Genomic DNA, 19,761 nt, shown 5'->3' on the forward strand with positions numbered 1-19,761 from the left:
CTCTCTTCTCTCTCTCTCTCTCTCTCTCTCTCTCTCTCTCTCTCTCTCTCTCTCTCTCTCTCTCTCTCTCTCTCTCTCTCTCTTTTCAGAAGCCTTCGAGTTCACCGTCTTTAAACTGAGACTCACTTCCTACTTGCAAAATCTCTACAGCAAAGATTCGTGGAAAAAAAAAAAAAGGGTTGTCAATGGTCCATGTGTCTGAAGTACGCTTTCAGGAAGAAGAAGAAGAAGAAGAAGAAGAAGAAGAAGAAGAAGAAGAACACTAAAAAATTCTCATTTGCCAGAGTGATTGAGACTACTTCCCTACTCGAGGCGCCATCTTAAAACTTGGCAAAAACGCTTGAACAAACAGGGAAGAAGGATTCTTTAAGCTCTCTCTCTCTCTCTCTCTCTCTCTCTCTCTCTCTCTCTCTCTTTATATACATATAAATATATGCATATATCTATATATACATACATATATACATTATATGTATATGTATATTATATATATATAATATATATATATATATATATATATATATATATATATATATATATACACACACATACATAATTGATGTCATTTAACGTTATTAAATAAACGATCAGATGATGAAATGAGACATGATTAAAGAAAACAAATAAATAAATAAATACATACACTGAAGAAAAATACTCATACGAGATACAAGAGCTATACAGTGCCCTAATATAGACAATATAGAAAATTACTGAATTTGAGCAACACTGGACAAGTATAGAATAATATGTCACAAAATAATTTAATCTTATCCATTTATCTAAGATATTCAGACTACCTTCCGATGTGAATCAAAACTGGACGAATATAGGATGACATATATCTCGAAACAAGTAAAAAATGCGCCGAAGAAAGTTTCCTGTACAGCGTATAATCAATGCCACCGAAAATACACCTATCTTTCGGTGGTCTCGGCATAATGCTGTATGAGCCGCTGCCCATGAATCCTAAACTACGGCCAGGTGGTGGCCTATCCTATATCGTTGCCAGAAGCACGATTATGGGCAACTTTAACCTTAAATAAAATCAAATCTACTGAGGCTAGAGGGCTACAATTTGGTATGTTTGATGATTGGAGGGTGAATGATCAACATACCGATTTGCCGCCCTCTAGCCTCGGTAGTGTTTAAGATCTGAGGGCGGACAGAATAAAGTGAGGACGGACAGACAAAGCCGGCACAATAGTTTTCTTCCACAGAAAACTGAAAATGTCATTTTTATCATTCTATCAACAATATGAAGACTATACCCTTGACAACCCGAAGGCAAGGAAGACCATTTTCTGTCTAGATTTTCTTCTGGGACTCCCAGGCGATCAATATCTCGGAGGCCTACCCCAACGCATTCTGACAAGCCTAAAGGACCTGTCTGTACGTTTGTTTCGTTTGCTGGAAATACGCCATTTTCTCTTTTTCGGCCCTAGCTGCAACCCCTTTCGTTCCTCTTTACTATGCCTCCTTTCATATTCTCTTTCTTCCATCTTACTTACTCTCAACCCTCTCTTAACAATTGATTCATAGTGCAAGTGCTTTGAGGTTTTACTCCTGTTACACCTTTCAAACCTTTTACTGTCAGTTTCCGTTTCAGCTTTGAATGACCTCATGGGTTCCGGTGCTTGGCCTTTGGCCTAAATTCTATAGAATTCAATTCAATTCCTGATATTAACATTAAACTGAGTCCTAGGAATTGGAATTGGAATTGGAATATAAAATTCAGGCCAAAGGAGTAAAACCTCACAGTTGCACAATGATAATAATTAGGAGACGGTTGAGGAAAGTAGGATGGAAGAGAATATGAATGGAGGGACAGTAAAAGGAATGAAAGGGGTTGCAGCTAAGAACCTTAGGTAGTGCCTACAGTGCGCCGCATGAGGTGATTCACTTACTAAGCTGTAAGTAGGTGACAGAATACCAAACTTCAAAATTAATTATTACTTTACAAAATCATTTGAATTTTCGTATTTACTGCTCAGTACATACTACCCTCTATTCCTATAGCCATATACATCCCTAGATAGAAGTAAATACTCATTACATATGCTTTCTTATAATATTTAAAATATTACAAAAATATTATTTATTGCAAACTTAAAGAAACGGCCTTTTCCAGTTGCGAACATTTTTTTTTCTGACATTTGTTTTCTAGGTGAAAAACAATATTTTCAACAGTGACTTTTCCAATCGTATACATTGTTCTAATTTTCATTTCCTAAGTGATACTAAACTCCCTTACAGAGGAACAAGCCTATCTATTTCTCTATCTATCTATCTATCTATCTATCTATCTATCTATCTATCTATCTATCTATCTATCTACATTTTTGTAACATTTGTTTTCTATACGAAAAAATAGATACTTTTAAAAAGTGACTTTTCTACGTGTACAAATTACTTTTCATTTTCAAAGTGAAACTAAACTCCCTTATAGAGAAACAAGCCTATCTATTTCTCTATCTTTCTATCAATCTATCAGAGAATCTATCTACATTTTTCGTAACATTGGTTTTCTATGTGAAAATAAATAAATACTTTTAGAAAGTGCCTTTAACACTTGTATACATCAATTTTATTTTTCTAAGTGAAACAAAACTCTCTGACAAGAAAATAAGTTTAACTATTTCTCTCATATCTATCCAACTATCAGAGAATCTATTTTATTAGGTATCCAGTTATGCAATCATGATTCATCATCTTGCGAACGCAGTTCCCTTCCACGAAAGCAATCTACAGTGACACAGTCACAAGTCAGTCAGACGCGACTGAGTGTGAAATCACAGGATGGCACATAATCCATGCATATCAATCAAGGCCAGGTTGGGAAGTTTGCATAACGAATGCCTTTTATTTTATCTCACGTTTTGCAGGATTGTAATATCGTTCTATGGGGCCTGATGGTTGCTGAATTTAGGGCAAAAGTCAAGCATATATTCATTTTACATTTTAGTGTTCATCATTCTATGGGGATTGATGGTGGGTGAATTTAGGCCAAAAATCAAACATGTTTCACTTTTTGAACTTTATATGGTCTTGTAATATCATTTTAGGGCGAAAATCAAAAATGTTTTATTTTTTTGTACTTGATAGAGTCTTATACCATTTTAAGGGCACTGATAGTGGGTGAATTTAGGGTAAAAAAATCAAGCTATATATATATATTTTTTTTTTTATTTATATAGTCTTATGTTATTTTATGGGCACTGATAGTGGATAAATTTAGCCTTTTTTATTTTTAAAGGATCATAATATCATTTTAAGGGCACTAATAACAGGTAAATTTATGCCATTTTTTTAACTTTTATAGCCTCATTGGCACTGATAGTGGGTAAATTTAGTCCAAAAATCAAAAATGATTTACCTAAAAAACAAATTCTATCTTTCCATATAATAACGAATTACAGACAAATTGCAGAATATTGGTAGAGGGTAATGAAGACTGAACCAAGTAGCGCAGATAAGCGAGGATCCAGAATAAGCATCTTGAAAAAAATTTATTGTTATGATCCAAAGGCTACCAACAGTGAGATATGATTGATGGAGCTTGGAATGACTCAGGAAATCGTTGGCAGGAACTGTGAACATTACAATACATCACAGGAAAAAAATAAAGAAGAATTGCACACTAAACACCAGAAAATCTCCTTCACACACACACAGAGAGAGAGAGAGAGAGAGAGAGAGAGAGAGAGAGAGAGAGAGAGAGAGAGAGAGAGAGAATTCGGATGAAAATGTGAAGACACAATGTCACGCAAAAATGCAAAATTATAATTTCTGAGGCTTTACAAGGAAAGAGAGAGAGAGAGAGAGAGAGAGAGAGAGAGAGAGAGAGAGAGAGAGAGAGAGAGAGGATTCTTTAAAACTTGAAGACACTATGTCAAACAAAAATACAAAAGTATCATTCCTGAGGCTTTGTAAGGAGAGGGAGAGAGAGAGAGAGAGAAATATACATATACATATATATGTATATATATACATATTATATATATATATATATATATATATATATATATATATATATATATATATATAATAAATCGTCCATTAAACAAAACGATTCTTCCGTTCTGATCTTCGGCGCCCCTAAAACTCCCCCACTTATATACTTACATACACTTAGATGACGTCATCGCCCAACGCCTGATGATAGTCATCTATAAATAAATTCCACTTCATTTAAATTCAAGCAATTGCACACCGGAAGCTTTCGCAAATTGCGCAAGAGACGAATGAAACGAATTGAAAGTTCGCGAAAGGGGGAATATGATCTCATCTGCGCATACCTGGGATACCCTTTCCCTGATTCCAGGTATTCTGGAAATATGACGGATATGATTTTAAATCTTTTTCTTCGTAAACTAAAATAAATGATGGGAATATCTTTATAAAAGAATGATTTGTTTTTATGCAAATTATCCGATGAATAATATCTCCTTATGGGTTGTTTATCTTAGGAATGGTTTGTCCTTATTAAATACAAAAAATATGGATGGAAAGATTTTGCTAAAAATGTGACTATAAAAATGAAAAAGAGTTTAAATATGGTATACTGTCATTGTCTGATACACATTCTCTCTCTCTCTCTCTCTCTCTCTCTCTCTCTCTCTCTCTCTCTCTCTCTCTCTCTCTCTCTCTCTCTCGAGGCGAAACCTTCTGTCAAAGGAGCACTGATCGATTCGTATACGTTCCATCATCATTATCGGATTGCGCTCTCTCTCTCTCTCTCTCTCTCTCTCTCTCTCTCTTCAAATCGATTACACACACCCGATACTCTCTCTCTCTCTCTCTCTCTCTCTCTCTCTCTCTCTCTCTCTCTCTTCAAATCGATTACACACACCCGATACTTTCTCTCTCTCTCTCTCTCTCTCTCTCTCTCTCTCTGAGATTTATTTGCCGTGACATGGAATCAAGCGTCACGATACTACATAAACACGAATGATCGATCGCACACTAAACTGGCGTTGCAAACGCTAAGGTCATCAAGGTTATTAATGCGACAAAGTCACGTCATAGCATTCTTAGCCTTGCCAGAGTGAATGATTGATTGATTTCTTGCACAAAACTGGCGGAGCAACCGTTAAGGTCATCACAGTCTGCGTAGAATGTAGTCACAGGCCTTATTTGTCAGCATTTTTTAAAATTATAAAAAAATACAACAAAATATATCTAAAAAAATAAGGCAGCATTTTTTTAAAAATACAAAAAATTAAAAAAATACGAAAAAATTATTTCATAAAATGCAGGACAGCATTTTTTAAAAATACAGAAAAATACAAAAAAGTTTTTTCAAAAATGTAAAGCAGCATCTTTGAAAAATACAAAAAAATACAAAAAAGATTTTAAATAATGTAAGGCAGCATTTTTTAAAAATGCAGAAAAATACAAAAAAAATAATTTAATACAAAAAAAATCATTTTTACAAATGTGAGGGAGCATTTTTGAAAATACAAAAAATACAAAAAAAAATTAATGCAAGGCATCATTTTTAAAAATTACAAAAAAATACAAAATATATTTTCTTAAAGTGTAAGGCAGCGTTTTTGAAAAATACAAAAAAAATAAGAAAAAAATATTCTATCGGAATGTAAGGCAGCATTTTTGAAAAATACAAAAAAAATACAAAAAATCTTTACAAAATATGAAGAATTCCAAATGAACTATTACACCAAACTGGGTATAAATCAGTGTTTTGTGCAGCTAAACACATGAATTCAAATTCGCACTACGTGAACAATTCAAAACAATTACAAAGCTTCAACAATGACCTGTATCTTGATGCTACCTCTTTCGTTCCTTTTACTGTACCTCCGTTCATATTTTCTTTCTTCCATCTGATTTCCCACCCTCTCAAGCAATTTTTTCATAGTGCACTTGCCTTGAGGTTTTCATCCCGTTACACCTTTCAAACCTTCTTACTGTCAATTTCTCTTTCAGCGCTGAATGACCTCATAGGTCCCTGCGCTTGACCTTTGGCCTAAATTCCATTTCACTAACAGAGGAATAGGCTAAAGGGTATTAAAACAATGACAGAATTACATCTTGACAAAAGCAATGCTTTGCGTGCAATGAGGTTTGTGTACTCTGCGAAGCCATTGGCAATTCAAAGCAATCATACGCATGCATCTCTCTCTCTCTCTCTCTCTCTCTCTCTCTCTCTCTCTCTCTCTCTCTCTCTCTCTCTCTGTATATATATATATATATATATATATATATATATATATATATATATATATATATGTATGTATGTATATAAATATATGCATGCATACGTACATACATACACACACACACACATATATATATAAATAAATTTCTGACCCACATCAGGATCGAACCCAGGTCTTTCAATTGAAAGGCAAGGGCGCTGCCCACTAGGCCACACAAGTCTAAAAGACCTGGGTTCGATCCTGATGTGAGTCAGAAATTTATTTCTGTTCCACACGTGATTGTGTGTTGATTATTTCTATATGTATATATACATATATATATATATATATATATATATATATATATATATATATATATATATATATATATGTAAGTCTGTACCTGCGTATGTAGAGAGAGAGAGAGAGAGAGAGAGAGAGAGAGAGAGAGAGAGAGAGAGAGAGAGAGTGCCATCGCTTGCATTCTGGTTCGTATCAGGCACCGAATTCCCCATCCCCCAAAGGCAGGTGGCACGGAAAGCCTTTAATGAACAGACATTAAATCGACGCCAGGTGTGTTCACTCACAATTTTTGACACTTTAATGATTCTGCTTGACTTCACTAATTAATAAACAGGCTGTGTTGTGAATCTCAATTCTCAAAGTGTGTTCCTGTTTCGTTTATCAATCGTAAATTGTAAATAAAATTTGCAGGAAAAGTTTTTTTTTATTTATACAACTCCAAATCTTCATATCTTTCCAAGGATTGCAAAACAGGTTTCAGAAGAATGAATGAATTATGAATCATGAGTTGGAGGGGCTGGACAGCAAAGTAAACAGCTCCTGAAAATACATGTGCAAGGGTCTCAGGGTGGAACTGTGAGAAAACCTCACACTTGCACTAAGAAATAGTGGTTAGAGAGGCTGGACAGCTACAGAAGAAAGAAAAGGGGTACGGAGGTAAAGTAAAAAAAAAGAAAATTAAACAAGGAAAAAATTAACTTTGGCGCAGTCGAGTTTTCTGTACAGCGTATAATGCTGAATGAAACTCTCAGCCACGGCCCATGAAAGTCTCAGCCGCGGCCCATGAAACTTTCAGCCACAACCCGGTGGTGGCCTGTGTTGTTGGCACCTATAGCGGCGCCAGACGCACGACCAAGGCTAACTTTAACCCTAAATCAAATAAAAACTGCTGAGGCTAGAGGGCTGCAATTTGGTAGGTCTGATGATTGGAGGGTGGATGATCAACATACCAATTTGCAGCCCTCCAGCCTCAGTAGTTTTTAAGATCTGAGGGCGGACAGGAAAAGTGCGGACGGACAGACAAAGCCATCTCAATAGTTTTCTAACTGCCTACAGTTTGCCTCAAACTTACCTATCCTAACCTCCACTGAAGTGCAATAAAAATATTCCTCTCCCTCTTCCTGTGGCGCCAACTCGAACATCCGGTAAATAAACGCGAGGTTCGGTGACTAGATAAACGTTATGATTTGCATTCAGTCACGCGGAATCTCTCTCTCTCTCTCTCTCTCTCTCTCTCTCTCTCTCTCTCTCTCTCTCTAACTGATGGACGACTGGTCAGGAATTGGTCAGCTGTCTAACACAAGTGGCTTCTGTTCTTAAATAAATTTACAACAAACGGTCCATAAGAGAACGGGCTCATTCCCGTTCAGAACGGTTCCGAGGAAACGATTGCACGCCTTCGTGTGACTCATTACCACGCTGGCTGTTTGCCATTTCTCGACGGGAAGGAGAAAATGCATTGATAATTAAAATACACTCAACATTTTTTATTCGTGTTTGGTTTAATAATAATAATAATAATAATAATAATAATAATAATAATAATAATAATAATAATAATAATGATGATGATGATAATAATAATAATAATAATGATAATAATAATAAAACATGCACAAAGGCAAACACACACGCACATACACAAATATACACAAAAACACACTTATAAAAACAATCTCACACACACACAAACATACACAGAACCAACACAGAAACAAACGCATACACAAATTCACAAACAATGAAACAAACACACGCAAACACACGTACACACACAAACACGCACGACACAAACACAAATAAACACAATCTAACACACACAAACATACACAGAAACTAACACATACACATACATTCACACAAACACGCACAGCACAAACACACAAACAAACACAATCTCACACGCACAAACATGCACAAAACACGGAAACAAAAACACACACACACACTCACAAACAAAAGATGAAACAAACACGCACACTCAGTCACTCACACACGTACAGACACAAACAAGCAAGCGCTCAAAACACGCACAAACACACACACACACACACACACAAATACCTGCTGACGTTCATGCATGTCATAACATTCGCCTATTACGGTCGGCGTAGCGGACTTCCTGCCTGTTCTCCAGCAATGTATATAAAATAATTCCATCTTCTATGTCGTCCTTGCGTTCTATAGCATTCCCCGTTCGTGCATTCGTAAAGGAACGCACGGAACAGTTGCGTAACGCGCAACGCCTTAGTAACATACGTAACAAAGACGTGAGTGTTTTTTATGTATAAAGTTATGAGTCACGAAGTAATTTTTTTTTTTTTATTTTAAAGTCGTGTCTGGTATTCGATATATGGTTGATGTTTTCGCCAAAGTGTATATAGAACGTATATATAAGGAATTTATTCGGTTTTAGATTGGTCTGTATGTGAATATGTATGAATGTATGTATATACGTATATATTTACATATATATAATATATATACATATATATGAATGTGTATGTATATACATTATATTATATCTATATACATATTTATCTGTATTTATATATATACATAGTATATGTACCGTATATATACATAAATGTATATATATACATATACCTTATTAAAACTACCGCTGTACGCCAGCAACCACTCAAACTCCCCATAAAAAAACTCTTATCTTATATGATCCAACACACAAACGCGTCTCCCCCACCCCCACCACTCACAAACACACACAAACGACAAACCCGTAACCTGCAACCACAAACAGCCCTGGAAAACATCAACACGCACGCTTATTCCTTTGTGTATGTGTGCGTGTATGTGCGCATGTAAGTGTATGTGCGTTTGTGCCTGCAAATGAAATTTCCACGTTCCTCAGGAACCGCAGGTAAGAGACCTGCCAATTACCTGCTGAGGACGAACAGGTGAATTGGAGGAGGAGGAGGAGGAGGAGGAGGAGGAGGAGGAGGAGGAGGAGGAGGAGGAGGAGGAGGAGGAGGAGGAGGAGGAGGAGGAGGAGGAGGAGGAGGGTGCTTGCAGAGGCCTCCTTCGACTGTAAACCACAAAATACAGCAGTCGCCTTTACTTCTTCGTGGATCTCGCAGAGAGGAAACTGGGGTACAAGGAAGTTATACAACCCGTTGTTTGTTTTTTGTTTGTTTGTTTATTTGTGTATGTGTCTCTCTCTCCCTCTCTCTCTGTATGTATGCATGTATGTATGTATGTATATACAAAATAAATATAATACAAATATATGAATATAAATATATATATATATATATATATATATATATATATATATATATATATATATATATATATATATATATATATATATATATATATATTTATTTATTTATATGAGAGAGAGACAGAGAAAGAGAGAGAGAGAGATCTGTATATAGCCTATATACATAAAATACATATATATAGCTATATATGATATATAAATATATCCAACGATTAACATTACCTAACATTCCCAAGATGAAACTATCAAAACAGATTTTCAATACAGACCAAAGAGTTGGCAATAAATCGAATTATATATTGATAAATGAACAACAATTTTTTTAAACAACTAATTTTTCTAGCCATTCCCAAAATCCATTTCTCAATCAGGCTGTAGATCCTTCACGAGATTTTAATTAAGATTTTTTAAAAATTTCACGACGTACTTGATAGGATTCAGTGTCACTAACAGAAAAAGTAAATAAATAAATCCTTATTTCATCGCCTCCTTTCAAAAACTGCTTAAAACTTTGCCTTTCTAAAGCTATAATTTTTCCTGACAATTTCCTCATGAACTGCTCAACCAGTACGACAACAAATTATCACCCAGGGGCCGAGTGGTAAGTGTAATCTCTCAGCGTCTCGCACACAAAATAGGAAAGATTTTGTTTAAAAACAATCTCATGATCACATGAGTCACTATAATGGCGAGGAGATTCACAGTGATGGCAGTGTCACAATATGATATATATATATATATATATATATATATATATATATATATATATATATATATATATATATATATATATATACCTTTCCGTATTTCCCATTACCTTCTGTTACTTATTTCTAATGAACATAACAATATTCTTTGGAAGCTTGAATTTCAAGTGGCCCCTGTGGTGGGCTTGTTCCATATGAATATGGTTCGCTTCTGAATAATAATAATAATAATAATAATAATAATAATAATAATAATAATAATAATAATAATAATAATAATAATAATAACATATAGGCTATATATATATATATATATATATATATATATATATATATATATATATATATATATATATATATATATATATATATATATATATATATATATATATATATACATATATATATATATACTGGGACACCACAGTGGATGACTAATAATAATCTAAGCTCTAGAAGCTAGTTCCAAACTCAGATATTCAGTTGGCGTCCATTAAACTAATGAATATTAACGCCAGTACCTTCTATAGCAAGATTGTTGATAAATAATATTTAAAAATAGGATGCATTATTTAAGGATGTTCAAACAGAATATAAAATTTAGGCCAAAGACCAAGCGCTGGGACAACAATTGATAAGAGAGGATTGAGGAACGTGAGATGGAGGAGAAATGGAAGGGGTTGCAGCTAGCGGCCTTAAGGGACGCCGCCCGCCGCAAAGAACCTTCAGTAATGCCTACAGTATATCGTACAAGGTGCACTGACGGCACTAACAGCCCTAATTGGTTCAAGAATGTTCACCGAGATGTGAGGTTCTATAATTTTCACACAGTTTCGTTAGACTGCAAGACTGATTTCCCTTGACTGTCAGTCTGGACTATAGAGAAATATCAGGCTTGATTTTGATGTGTGTGTAGACTATATCCTATATACTATCTACTACATATATACTATATACTATACATGTATACATACACCTGTATACCTGTGTATTCGTGTATATCCATGAGTCAGTTAAACCGGAAATTGTAAAAGATTAGGACTCATTTCCCAAATTGTAAAAGATTATGACTCATTTCCCAAATTGTAAAAGATTGTGACCCATTTTCCAATCTGTAAAAGATTGTGACTTATTTCCTAAATTGTACAAGATAACGACTCATTTCCCAAATTGTAAAAGATAACGACTCATTTCCCAAATTGTAAAAGATTATGACTCATTTCCCAAATTGTAAAAGATTGTGACCCATTTTCCAATCTGTAAAAGACTGTGACTCATTTCCCAAATTGTAAAAGATAACGATTCATTTCCCAAATTGTAAAAGATAATGGCTCATTTCCCAAATTGTAAAAGATAATGGCTCACTTCCTAAATTGTAAAAGATAATGATTCATTTTCCAAATTGTAAAAGATAACGACTCATTTTCTAAATTGTAAAAGAGAATGACTCATTTTCCAAAGTGTAAAAGATAACGACTCATTTCCCAAATTGTGAAAGATTATGACTCATTTCCCAAATTGTAAAAGATAATGACTCATTTCCCTAATTGTAAAAGATAACGACTCATTTCCCAAACTGTAAAAGATTATGACTCATCTTCCAAATTGTAAAAGATAACGACTCATTTCCCAAACTGTAAAAGATCATGACTCATTTTCCAACAAAATTCAAACCTAAAAGATATTACTACAGAAATACGACATAAATCCTGGACCCATTGTCGCATCCTATGGCGACGACGCCAGCGACCCGATTTGGCGCAACGCCAGAAAACTCTCTCTACCAACTGACGTCCGAGATCACTGCACAGACAATTTGGAGCCCTGACAGACAGAGACAGACAGAGAGACACAGAATCTCTGGGTACGAATCTTGCTCTGGTTATGGACAAGTACCAGACATTAAAATATGGCATCTTGAAGCTAAATCTATATTATATATATGTATATGCATATATATATATATATATATGTATATATATATATATATATATATATATATGTATATGCATATATATATATATATATATATATATGCATATATATATAAATATTATGTGTATGTATATCTATAAATATATATTTATTTATATATATATATATATATATGTATATATATACAGTATATTTATATATATAAATATATGTATACATATACATACCGTACATATATAAAATGGTACTTTTAATCCATGCCTAACTCTAATCATAGAGGAATTAAGCACGACGCTTGGAATAAATTTACCACACTCATCTTTAACATCATCAGAGAGAGAGAGAGAGAGAGAGAGAGAGAGAGAGAGAGAGAGAGAGAGAGAGAGAGAGAGAGAGAGAGTTTGATTTACTTAGCAACCGTTCGTGAGACAATGAATGGCATTCGTTTGTGTTTTCAACTATCAAAAGCGTACGCTGGCTTTTGGCGATGTTTTCAAAGCGAATATAAGAGATGAGAGAGAGAGAGAGAGAGAGAGAGAGAGAGAGAGAGAGAGTCACTGCCAGGTATTACATGACTGACGTGAGAGAGAGAGAGAGAGAGAGAGAGAGAGAGAGAGAGAGAGAGAGAGAGAGAGAGAGAGAGAGAGAGAGTCACTGCCAGGCACTCAAACGACGTATTCTGATGCCCAACCAGTTTAAATAAAAGTCCACCAGCTTCGCTCAAAATGGGATAGCTTAAAACCAGTCGGAACACACCCCGATGGAGGGGGTCTATTCCCTAGAATGTCAGTCAGAAAAAAAAATGGGGGTAGACCTACTTGCTGTGGCAATCAACGCCTACTTCTGACGAAAGTGACTGGTTTGAAATAAACCAGTTATTTTTGCCCAGTCATCATACAATTAACTGTTGAATCATACAGTTAACTGGTTTGACTGACAGTCAGTCATACTTGGTAAGGACCACAATATATATATATATATATATATATATATATATATATATATATATATAAAAAACTTTAAACATCACTGATCACTGGTTAAAATGTTCCACGCTTTTAAGCAAAAAAATTTTTTAACTGATTTCTAGATCACGTGACTTAACAGCAACTTAAAATATAAATATATATATATATAAAGCTGCCACTTACGAACAAGTGCTACTTGTGGAAAATATATGTTACCTGTGACCAAGTAGCCTAGACCGTTGCTTGAAACCGTCACCTCCAGAAATACGTTACTAGGAAAAGTTTTGCGTTGGAGGAGAACTGATACGTTTCAGGAGCTAGGCTGAGTGTAGATGATAATAATAATAATAATAATAATAATAATAATAATAATAATAATAATAATAATAATAATAATAATAATTTTGCTTGGTAAATTTTTGTCAGTAAGCAAAATGGTTTCAACTGTCATTCACAAATGAAAATATGAAAAATAACACTTTTTTTTAGTACGTCAATAAAGCTATGTTACCCACATAGGCCTAATCACCCAATAAACATCCTTCGTCACAAACAGACTTACTTACAAAATTCGTATCCATACTTATATATATCAGTAATGTAACGCACAACATTCTATTTTATAATAAAAATAAAAAGTTTGTTAGGATTTACGAGAAAAACTTGGAATATCCGCATTTTCAGCGTAAATAAACTAGGCTTATAAAACGTACAGTACTGTACATCAACTAGACATAATAAAATACCTTACTTAAACCGTACGTTACGTAAAACTCCCTATATATTCGCTCCAAGTCATCGACCCTTCGCTTCAAGTCTATACGGACTCCGCTTTGTGAGGCGTAAGATCCTAATATTAACCTTCTAACGTTGACTGGTAATTTATTATTATACACCGGTCATGACGCCACGAACCCGTGACCGCCACCGCATGGTCTAGTTAGAAAACGGTGTCAGACGACCGCAAACTCTTTTAGGCTATTTGTGTATATATACATATATATATATATATATATATATATATATATATATATATATATATATACACTATATAAATTGCAGAACAATGAACAGTTACTTAAAGAAAAAGTGCTAGCAAAGATATAAATATTGGCCTATCTAAAGCGGTCATGATCAAAAGCGTGTACTCTACGAGGCGTAAAGGTTATATATAAAGTCACCTTTTCTGAACTAAACATTTGTCAGCTTTATATATATATACATATATATATATATATATATATATATATATATATATATATATATATATATATTAACTAACAAATATACACATCTGGTACAGCAAAATCTGGTACAGCAAAATACTATAAAAAATCCTTTAAAATTACGTCAGATGAGTTCCCTTTGATCAATTCAACATTTCTACTTCCCAATTATATATATTATATATACAGTTTATATACAATCTTTAATCAATTATATAAAAAAAGTGGCTATCAAACATATATCTGAAATTTACCTTAGCAAAAGCGTGTACCCTTCTAGGCCTATTGCCTGGACTACATAGAAAAAGTTCCCCTTTTTAAAAACCATTTTTACGTTCCAACAATATATATTACACGTATAATATATATATAATCTTTGTTTAATTATAAAAAGTGCTAATAAACGTATATATATATATATATATATATATATATATATATATATAACTACAGTATATATATATAATATATATATATACACATTTGAAACTGCCAAGAAAAAGCGAGGCACTCAACTAGGCCTATAGGCTATATAGGAAAAAATTCCCTTTCTTAAATTACACATTTCTCCGTACAATTAAGAAAAAACTACAACGAAAACTTAAAAAAAAAACAATAAAAAAAACCTCTTCACTTACCTTATTCACTATAGAATTAAATATGGACGGAAAAACGCCCAGGAAGATACTACATAGTAGAACCAGTATGGAACCGATAACGGTCATGATCGTAACTTGTTTCATAGGCAGCATCTTGGCGGCTATGGTGATTTCTTTGTTTCTGCAAATGTCTCTCTCTCTCTCTCTCTCTCTCTCTCTCCTCTCTCTCTCTTTGTCTCTCTGTGTCTCTATTCCTTGTATCCGTACGGACTTCCGCTGTGGCGCAGCACCGGAACACAGCAGTGGAACAGGCTTCAACGTTTCACTCTCCCGAGTTAGACCTATAAATTGACGTATACGTATATTTTTCAAATCGTAACTTTGACAATTATACGACAAAAAACAGACTTTTCGTTGACGTCACGTGTCTCTGTTTGTTGCAGAGCACGAAAACAATTAAGGTGAAAACAATTACGCTGAAACGTTTCAGTCTCTGTCTAGTTATACCTATAAGTTAAAAAAAAGTTCAAAGTTTTTTCTGACATTCGTTTTTCAAGTCGTAACAAAACAGGACGTTGACGAATCACTTCAACAGATAAATAAATAAATAAATTTTTCTTTGACGTCACGTGTCTCCTTGTTTGTTTCGCAAAGCACAAACAACGTTAAAAACAAATACGCTTAAACGTTTCACTCTGCCAAGTGTATTTTCCAAGTCACAACAAAGACGGGGAAATGACGAATCACTCCAACAAATATAAGACAAAAACAGTTTCTTCAATGACGTCACGTGTCTTTTTTTTTTTTTGCAAAGCACAAACAAATAAAGTTAAAACAAATACGATAATAAACAATGCATGATCCGTTCAATTTTTTTTTATACGTGTATTTTTCAGGTCAAAACAAAAACGGGAAAGTGACTAATCACTGCGACAAACAAACGACAAAAACAGTCTCTCCATTGTGTCTCCTCGCTTGTTTGCAAAGCACAAAAACAAAGCGAAAACAAATATAAATTATGAATCACAAACGCATTTCTTCAAATCGACACAACACGAGTTTTCATAGACACACAAATTAACATTAAGGTAACAATAAAAACAAAACAAACAAGAGCACTTCTCGACTCGATAGTAAAACAAACGTCTCTTTTCAAATAAAAAACACAACGAAACGTGGAAACAGCTGATTCGAACGACGAAAATACAATTATGATGAAAGTTAATAAAATGCCGGTTCAGTACGTCAACCTCCGTGATATATAAGAGTTCAGTGAACGGTATATTTGCCCCAACACATATTTACCTGAAGTTCTGACGGACAGATAAATTAAAATATATTAGAATTTATTCAAATAGTTTGTTCTCGCGTTATCTAATGGTGTTTAGGTTCTCGGGCAATTTGGGCGAACGAAATACGTCACAATTTAAATACCGACGGCGACGGAGGCACTAGATATCACACACACCTTCACCCGACGGCCGTTGGCAACGTTCTGCCACATGACGTCGGATCCAGCGGCGACCACACTACCTGCTCAAACGTCTGGTGAGTTGTCGGTTACTCTATTTTAAAATACCTACGTTTCCGCTCTGTTTGCCTCTAAAAAGCCACGAATGTGTCGATTCTAACTCAAAAAACTACACAATTTCATCAAATTACATTTATCCGCAGGATTCCAAGCGGAAATTGTAAATGCAATGCGATTTGAGACCGTTGCATGAAGCTTGCGGTTGCCAGAGACTCCTTTTTTTTCATATCCACCTGCTCAGCTCTGCGCTGTCATTGCCATGGTCATGACAGACCAAACCCGAAGGTCAACGTCACAATGAATCATTTTCGCGGAGTTACGCAACGAAAGACTACTACGAAAACACCATGGCGCTGTGTCGCATCACCATCCCATTCCTTCGCTCGTATTGATTTAGTGGAAAAAAGGAAGGCGAAGAAAGACACTTTTCCTTTCACGAATGGCTGTACGTTGCTCCTTCTTCGGTCTAGGTCTAAGAGAGCCGACCAGCAAAACGCTTCATTTACCGTTAGAAGCACAAAACTTCCCCCCGATTTTGATCGCGTTTCTACTCCAGAGTCACAAGACAATACAAAAAAAGTATAATAGACTCTGCTCTGGTTATATTACGTCGCCAAAATGCTCTGAACTCGTCGAGCGAGAGAGAGAGAGCTGGGGAAGGGCACTAAGTACCATGTCATTTACACCGAAAAAGTATAGCCTAATGTATATTAATTTTATTGATCGTGTTGCACCGCCAGAGGTTGTAGAGCAATAAAAAATGACAACAGACTCCGCTCTGGTTATTACTCCCCCAAAATGCTCTGGACTCTTTGACAGAGAGAGAGAGAGAGAGAGAGAGAGAGAGAGAGAGAGAGAGAGAGGGAGAGGGAGAAAGAGTGACCTCGTAGTGCTACGTCATTTAGACCAAAATGCATAGACTAATATATTCATTTTAATTAATGGTCGCGTTCCTCCGCCAGAGTTTCAGGAGCAATGAAAAAATTACAGTAGGTATATCTGGTTATATTACTTAAGCCAAAATGCTTCGTAACTCTTCGACAGAGCGAGAAAGAGAGAGTAGATCGTGCACTCGGTACTATGTCATTTAGACCAAAGTGAGTAACTGACGTGTTAATTTTACGTTCCTGCGGTATGCCAGTTAGAATTTTAATTACCAGGCGATATATTTAACCCTCTCCGAATTCATTTAGTGCATGCTAATGAGGAAACATGAGTTATGTGCTTGGGAAATGTTACTGCTGCAGCGGGAGTTTATTTATAGACTCTAGACTTACACAGATCTTGCTCACGATTGCTCAGTTATGCTTCAGTTTCTTTTCTAATTTATTCTTTAGTTATAATTCCATTCATCGTTTTTCGCCGTTTACTCATTATGGCACTGTAATGAATAATGAATGGAAGTCTCGCTTACTGGAAGACTTTACATTTCAAATAGTACTAAGATTCCGTGACAAGCAGTTATGCCGGAGGAATAATATTAAAAAAAATCGTTACACATTATGTGACGAGAATTTTTTTTAAATGATGGTTGCTAGCTTAAATTCAGACAATTCTTTAGTGTTTATATATATACAGTATATATATATGTGTGTGTCTGTGTGTGTGTATACATACATATACATGCATACATGTAGGCCTATATATATCAAATATGATGCGTAGAATATTTACCTTAATTTTGTTCATTGTTGCAAAAACCGCCAGGCTCTCTCTCTCTCTCTCTCTCTCTCTCTCTCTCTCTCTCTCTCTCTCTCTCTCTCTCTTTTAAGCGTTATTTGACACATAGGTCTACCACAGATCTGTGCCATTTCAGTCATTAGTCCTGTGTTTTAAATTCTGCATCGTTATTCTTCTTTATTATCACTCTGGAAAAAAATTATTACAGTTATTTTAATTATATCTAATCAAATGATTATATAAATTATATTTAATGTGATTTGCTCTTGTATCTAAACTTAGAGATTTAGACTCAAGTGTTCCTTGTAAATGCTTAGTCTAGCGCACGACAAAATGACCCTCAGGTCAAAAAGGGTCAGAAAGGTCAAAAATACGTTCTTTTAATTCACTCTTTTCACTCTGGGGTACGGGCAGAGTTTGACCATTCCGGGTGAAAGCTGGCAAGATGGAAAGCCGAGTGAAAGGGGAGTGAAAATTTATATGTTTTCACTTTTACGTTTCAGAATTTATTTGAGACTGTATAATTCTTAGTCGAAGTTAAGAGAGAGAGAGAGAGAGAGAATTATTCTTCTATTTCCCTGTGAAGAGAGAGAGAGAGAGAGAGAGAGAGAGAGAGAGAGAGAGAGAGAGAGAGAGAGAGAGAAAATTATTCTTCTATTACCCTGTGAAGAGAGAGAGAGAGAGACAGGGAGAGAGAGAGTGAGAGAGAGAATTATTCTTCTATTTCCCTGTGAAGAGAGAGAGAGAGACAATTATTCTTCCAGTTTCCCGTGAAGAGAGAGAGAGAGAGAGAGAGAGAGAGAGAGAGAGAGAGAGAGAGTACCTGTGATATAGGACTACAGCGTCCTTGGAGCGTCGCCGCCGAAGCGACGCCAGTTAATCAAACCAATCATTCGCTAATCACCAGATAATTTGATTTCCTGATAAAAAATGACGAAAATCTCAAAAGTTTATTTATAAGAATGTTTATTTTGACTTTGATTTAGTTGTTATCTTAGAGGTTTGTGCTTTCAAGGTTAGTGCGTACTGGAGAGGTTGGCAAGATTCCGAGATAAGCAGAGATCAATTGAGACTTGAGAGTACCTGGGCGATTATCTTTGGGGAGAGAGAGAGAGCGCGGGGGGGGGAGAGAAAGCTTGACATGCAGAAAGACGGTTATTCCTCTATTTTCCTGTGGAGAGAGAGAGAGAGAGAGAGAGAGAGAGAGAGAGAGAGAGAGAGAGAGAGAGAGAGAGAGCAGAAAGGCAATTATCCCTCTATTTTCCTGTGGAGAGAGAGAGAGAGAGAGAGAGAGAGAGAGAGAGAGAGAGAGAGAGAGAGAGAGAGAGATGCAGAAAGGCAATTATCCCTCTATTTTCCTGTGGAGAGAGAGAGAGAGAGAGAGAATTATTCCTCTATTTTCCTGTG

The 19,761-nt window shown here is 35.3% G+C and overlaps 1 protein-coding gene across 4 annotated transcripts in view; it reads right to left on the reverse strand.

Moving 5' to 3' along the window:
- The window catches only part of LOC136852338 (lysosome membrane protein 2-like), a 121,097-nt gene extending 104,457 nt beyond the window's left edge, over positions 1-16,640 (reverse strand). Inside the window, exons 1-2 of one of the 4 annotated variants that reach the window (XM_067126900.1) lie at positions 16,449-16,640; positions 15,183-15,484 (exon numbers count right to left, since the gene is read on the reverse strand). In XM_067126900.1, the coding sequence (XP_066983001.1) occupies positions 15,183-15,296 (114 nt within the window). In that variant the 5' untranslated portion in view covers positions 15,297-15,484; positions 16,449-16,640. The remainder of the gene's footprint in view (positions 1-15,182; positions 15,485-16,448) is intronic. The other 3 variants (XM_067126902.1, XM_067126899.1, XM_067126901.1) reach the window with 3 other exon arrangements.
- Positions 16,641-19,761: the final 3,121 nt, after the last annotated feature.

Source organism: Macrobrachium rosenbergii, chromosome 25 (genome assembly GCF_040412425.1).
Source record: "Macrobrachium rosenbergii isolate ZJJX-2024 chromosome 25, ASM4041242v1, whole genome shotgun sequence".
In the NCBI taxonomy this organism is placed as follows: domain Eukaryota; kingdom Metazoa; phylum Arthropoda; class Malacostraca; order Decapoda; family Palaemonidae; genus Macrobrachium; species Macrobrachium rosenbergii.